The sequence below is a fragment of the Takifugu rubripes genome, chromosome 20 (genome assembly GCF_901000725.2).
Source record: "Takifugu rubripes chromosome 20, fTakRub1.2, whole genome shotgun sequence".
Taxonomy (NCBI): domain Eukaryota; kingdom Metazoa; phylum Chordata; class Actinopteri; order Tetraodontiformes; family Tetraodontidae; genus Takifugu; species Takifugu rubripes.
Window position 1 is genome coordinate 15,350,416 of NC_042304.1, and position 5,366 is coordinate 15,355,781.

The window sequence follows — 5,366 nt, forward strand, 5'->3', positions numbered from 1 at the left end:
TCGTCTAACGTGCACAAATGTTGCCTTTCCGCAGACCCGTTCTCTCCTTTTGGCTCCAGCAGCGGCTGGAGAAACAACATCCAGTTTAACAGGAACATGACTCTGCAGCTGGGAGACAAAAGTAAGCAGGACTCTTTATTCCTCATAAAGATTTGTCTTTATCTTTGTTCTGAGAGAGAACCTGGAAACGTTGGAAATGTTCTTTCCTCTTCAGTAATTTACAGGTCTGCAAAAGGGTTTATTGGTTTAATAAATGAGATTAGGAGAATATATATTTGTTAACCTCCACAGACCAAAACCTTCAGATGGTTTTCATTTATTTGACTCTCAAAAAGAAAAAGAATGTGTTAAAGGACTCGACACCACACTGTCACCATGGGAATCACACCTTTTGATGTGTTTAATAACCATTTAAATAATTAAGTGTTGGGTTGATCTGGTTTGACAGTTTGTTAATGACCTTCATTCATCACTCAGCGTTTCTATGAAAATGACACAGTGAGGCCAAAAATAAGCCCACATGCGTCGGCTGTGTCAGCGGCCGGTGAGACCCCCCCCCCCCACGGTCCCCCCCCCCACAGTCCCACTTTTAAAAGCTCTTCTGTTGTTTGTAGAGATCGATGTGGTCGTCGTGTACAACAAAGATGGAAGCTACACGATGCAGGTGAGCAGGACTCCATCACTTTAACCCTTTAAACGAAAGGATTCTCACTGAAGAACCAGGAACTCCCCTGCCTCATCTGACCTTCTGAACGTGTGAACGTCAGGTGGGCGAGGACCAGTATCATGTGAGTGGGAGCCTGGAGGCAGAAGGTGGAGCATTGTTCCTGCACTGTTCTGTCAACGGGGTCAAATCTCGTCCCAAACTGGTGATACTGGACAACGTGGTGCATCTGTTCTCCACGGTAGGTTGTTCCCACTCCTGGAGTGTTGAGTAGAACACCTTCAATCCAGAACCTTTATTTGGACCTGCCTCTTCAGGTTGAGGCACCGTCGCTTCCAACAGCCTGGGGGCATTTAAAGACTGTTGCGTTCCTCTTAGCTGAGCCGTCAGTCACCCGTCACTTGTGTTTACGTTGGTCTTTGCATATGTTCTGCAGGAGGGAAGCTCCCAGGTGTCGGTTCCAGTGCCCAAATACCTGGCAGGTGTGAGCGGCTCCGGGGCTCAAGGAGGAGCCGTGGCCCCCATGACAGGAACCATAGAGAAGGTGGGTTTGGGGTTTTTGGCCAAATATGCAAGTCATCATATTTGATCTGGAGTTTAATGATGATTTAACTAGACTTCAAATTAAAACTGCAAATTTAATATAAAACCAAAAAAGAACTGTTAAACATTCTTTATGGCCATGATTTATTAGATAATAGATGATTTGGCGCGCTAGATGGCATCTAAAGTGACCCAAAATGATTCCCAAGATGAAATTTGGAGTTTTCTTGTTAAGTCATTCATTTTTTGAAGGTATTTTCCTCCAACTGCTTTAAAAACATGCTGAACCCTCTAAAAATCAATATTTCCTTTTAACATTAACGCTTCATAAACACCGCCTCATGCACACGTGTGCTGCTTACAGAAGGTTAAAACTAAAGCCGTTTTACATTTTTATGACCGAGAGGGACTGAAACAAACATCTAATATTTGTTTTGTTGTGTTTGAACTGGTTTGGCTGTTGTCCTGTTTAGTTTTCTCATTTAGCTTTTCAGTCCAGTGAATCTACTCTGAAAAGTGGACGCAGACTCGTTCATCATTCTTTTGTCTCTGTGAAACCTTAAAGAACGCTAATCTTTGTGATGCGTTCAGGTGCTGGTTAAAGCTGGAGACAAAGTGGCTGTAGGAGACCCGCTGATGGTCATGATCGCCATGAAGATGGAGGTAACTGAAGCTACTACATTATTTTAATTATACACTTTAGCTTCTTGGTTACCTTTTCAGAATATTTTTGAACATATATTGAGGATTTTTTTTAAATGGATCTCATAATTGAGCTGGATTAAAACTCCATTTGCTATGGTGCAGCACACGATCCGAGCACCCAAGGCTGGAGTGATCAAGAAGGTCTTCTTTGGCGAAGGCTCCCAGGCCAACCGCCATGCTCCCCTGGTCGAGCTGGAGGAGGAGGAGGAGGAGGAAGGGGAGGAGAAGAGGAGCAGCAGCCAGTGAAGAGACTCACAACACAAACCACAAACAGACTGAGGTAGGAGAGAGCTGGAACACTTACTGTCCCTCCTTTCTATCCAGCCGAGACAAAATATGCTCGTTTTGGACCTCAGTTCCATCTAAGAAAGAATCAAATTGGAAAAAACGGACCTGATGGACAGAAGCTGCGGACAAGCGTCAAACATTAATCGGTTCATTGGTAACAGGTTGGCCCCTTATTAGACATGTCTGCATCCTTTTAACCCTCTGTGGACAATTAAGGGACAGTAGGACTGTTGCTGGAGGTTGTTTTGTTGCAAAAGTGCTGCTAAAAGAGGACAATGAGGGGGGAGACCTGCTAAAACTAGAGATGGATGGATCAAACATTAAGGCTTTTATGGCTAATTTGGAGCCAACGTGTTGCTGATATGTTGTAGCTATGGTTACCGCCGTCACGGTCACGAATGGGGGTGCTTTGAAACTGGAAATTTGTGCAAGTGTATTTATTTGGTGGCCTCCCATCAAGCTTGTTTGAGACTCTGTCGGTGGTTAAATGTTACTTTTAAGAGTTGGAGCCCATCTTGTTCAGTGCTTAATGCTGCAGACGGGCACGTCTGGAGTGGAGGTTAAAGGAATTTGATAGGCTGATAAGGGAGAAAAGGACACTACAGAATTCTTGAAATGATTCCGCACTTTCCTGACAGGATGTTGGCAGGAACCATCGCTAACAGGTGGATTTAAAGACGAGCCTGAACTCGTCACTTGGTTTCTTACTAACTTGTGTGTTGTGAGGCGTTCTAGTCTAACCTTGTGTACGAGGTGATAAATGATGTTGGAGCCATCAAACTATGTAATAAAATCTTTTAAACTGCATGCAGCTGTTTTCATGTCAGGAAGAACTCTGAAGGCCTCCTTCATAAAAATGTATTTATTTTGCAAATAGAACAGCATCTTCATAAACATCAGCTATGAGGCCGACATACAGACAGGACAGACGGACAGATATCGGTCAACAGAAGAGCGGCGGTTGTGGTTAAAAGGGCCGTGGAACGCTCGGCAGCCTCTCTGCTCACCACTGATGGGTGGACATTTGAACTGGAACTCCCCTTTTAGCTGATTCGATCATGGAAACCCTTAATTTGATTGCAGCCTGCACGGCGGCCGCACGGATGTCACCTGCGTTCGCCTCATCTTCCCGACTGCGCGGTTGCGTTTCTGAGTAAAAACAAAGATGGCTGCAGGAAGCTCTGGCCGCTGCACCTTCAGACGTGAGCTTTGCTCTTCAGGAAGGAATCCAATTAAAGTGAGATGGTGCCTCTGATGGATGACATCATCACCAAGGTACTGAGGCTTGATAAAATATTAAATTACTCTTTTTAAATTAGGCGGCTGAGTAATCCTTCCAGAAATGCCCCCAGAGGCTTTGAGCTCAGGCTCTGCTGCTCTTTCGTGGCAACGCTTCGGTGACGTCAGTGCTGCGGCGCAGACAGAAAAACACCTCCTCGTTATTGCAAATGAGCAAAATGGGTTTTCCACAAGCTTCCGTTGTGATCGAGATGTCACTGGGATGCAGGTTGAAACTAGATATGTCGAGTTCTGGTGTGAGATCTGACTTATTGTGCGCAGTAGCAGCTGATTTGGACTAAGATGTGATTGTGTTGATAGACGTGGAGAACTGCGACCTCTGCTTCATCAGAGTTGATCATTAGGACATTAAAGGGGTGCTCTTACATTTACTATTGCATTAAAACTCAAGAGTGATGCAGCAGAGGTCACACTGACAGGGCTGCTGGATTAAACTCCCACAATGCAATGCAACCTGTCAACTTTCTCAGGTTTCTCTACATTTCAAAATGAGAACAGAAGCTGATGTTTTCCTTTTTAAACAGCACGGACACAAATTTGTCCGAATCCAGGTGCAGATTACAGGTTTAATAGCTGTATCCAGACAGCGAGACTGGCGTTCCCGGCGACACCTAAACCACCCCGAGGCAGCGCAACCTCCCGTGGATAAAACATTTACCGTCCAGGCATTTGATGGAAAAACTAACATTCGAGCATCGACATGCTGGAGAAACCCACAGAAACGGCTTCGCTGGAGGATAAAGCTCCTGCTCACATGTCAAGTTTTAACTAACTCAGTATGAACGAATCCAGCCGATGAAATACAAATATTTAGAGTTGGAAAAAAAACCCCACAAAAGTACCGTAATAATAAATACAACATCAGACCCAAGTAGGCGTTCAGCAAAAGTTGTACCAGAGAAATTAGAACATCTACTTAACATAAACAACCAAACTTTGATCGGAGTCACCGTGCCAACAAAACCTTCCTACATTGATTTCCTGTAACAGCTGCGTTGATGATGTCAAGTTTAAAACGGTTGTCTGGAGGTTCCTACAGTTACCGGGTCGCCTTCAGGACCTAAAAGGAGAAATGGACCTTCAACTTTTTCCTCCCTTCACAGGAGACGCCTGCAGCAGCGTTACGCTGCAGACGGCGTAGAGACACAACGCCAAGATACACGCACACACACGCTTCAAGGACAGCAACACACAGCCTGGAAACTCAAAAACATGACAATGAATATAATGACTGGTGTGATGAGAAAAGATGCTCTGTGTGTGTGTGTGTGTGTGTGTGTGATCTGTGCAAACGCGCTGCTTTTGCTCCTAAATTCTAGATCTATCTCTAAACATTCTGTTGTCTGCATCAACCCGTGTCAGCTGTGGTTTTTAAAAGCATCTCACCACTGAAGCCAGAAAAGCAAAAGACGTGATAACAGGAGTGCATCTACCTCCAGGTGTGTGTGTGCACTCCCTCAGGATGGAGGTCTTCAGTGCCAAGAGGCCTTTAACAACCAGGCTGAATGAGAAAAGGCATTTAAAGGGAACATTTCTAAACACTAAAGGACAACGATTGAGCCAACTATCTGCAGTCTCGTCAATCTTCTACCTGAAAATATGGCTTTTTCCATGGATTCCCATCTGGTCTCCTCTGGGAGACAAAGTGGTCAGTCTGACCCGAAAAGCAGCGCCAACGATTATTCGTCTTCACACATAAGCTCCTTTACAATCAGGCACAAAAATAAACATCTTTTAAGCTCCAGTCTGAATTCTTTTGGTCTTTGGTTCCACGGTAGAGACGAGTCTCCTTTGCACAGTGTCCATCAGACACACACAGTGTGTGTCTGGGAAGCGGCTCCAGTTCAGAGAACCAAGAAAAGCTCTG

General features: G+C 44.8%; 1 protein-coding gene across 3 annotated transcripts; it reads left to right on the forward strand.

The window, feature by feature from the left end:
- The first annotated feature begins 15 nt into the window (after nucleotides 1–15).
- On the forward strand, nucleotides 16–5,243 carry LOC115247208 (methylcrotonoyl-CoA carboxylase subunit alpha, mitochondrial-like). 3 transcript variants are annotated; one of them, XM_029828153.1, is made up of 7 exons: nucleotides 16–121; nucleotides 615–664; nucleotides 768–905; nucleotides 1,101–1,208; nucleotides 1,799–1,870; nucleotides 2,015–2,192; nucleotides 4,939–5,243. In XM_029828153.1, exons 1-6 carry the CDS (start codon nucleotides 97–99, stop codon nucleotides 2,156–2,158), a joined length of 537 nt encoding a protein of 178 aa, XP_029684013.1. In that variant the 5' UTR covers nucleotides 16–96; the 3' UTR covers nucleotides 2,159–2,192; nucleotides 4,939–5,243. The 3 variants fall into 3 exon arrangements, with proteins under 3 accessions (XP_029684013.1, XP_029684012.1, XP_029684011.1); XM_029828152.1 differs by lacking the exon at nucleotides 4,939–5,243 and adding an exon at nucleotides 4,603–4,738; XM_029828151.1 differs by lacking the exon at nucleotides 4,939–5,243 and having other exon boundaries at nucleotides 2,015–3,007.
- The last annotated feature ends 123 nt before the right edge of the window (nucleotides 5,244–5,366 follow it).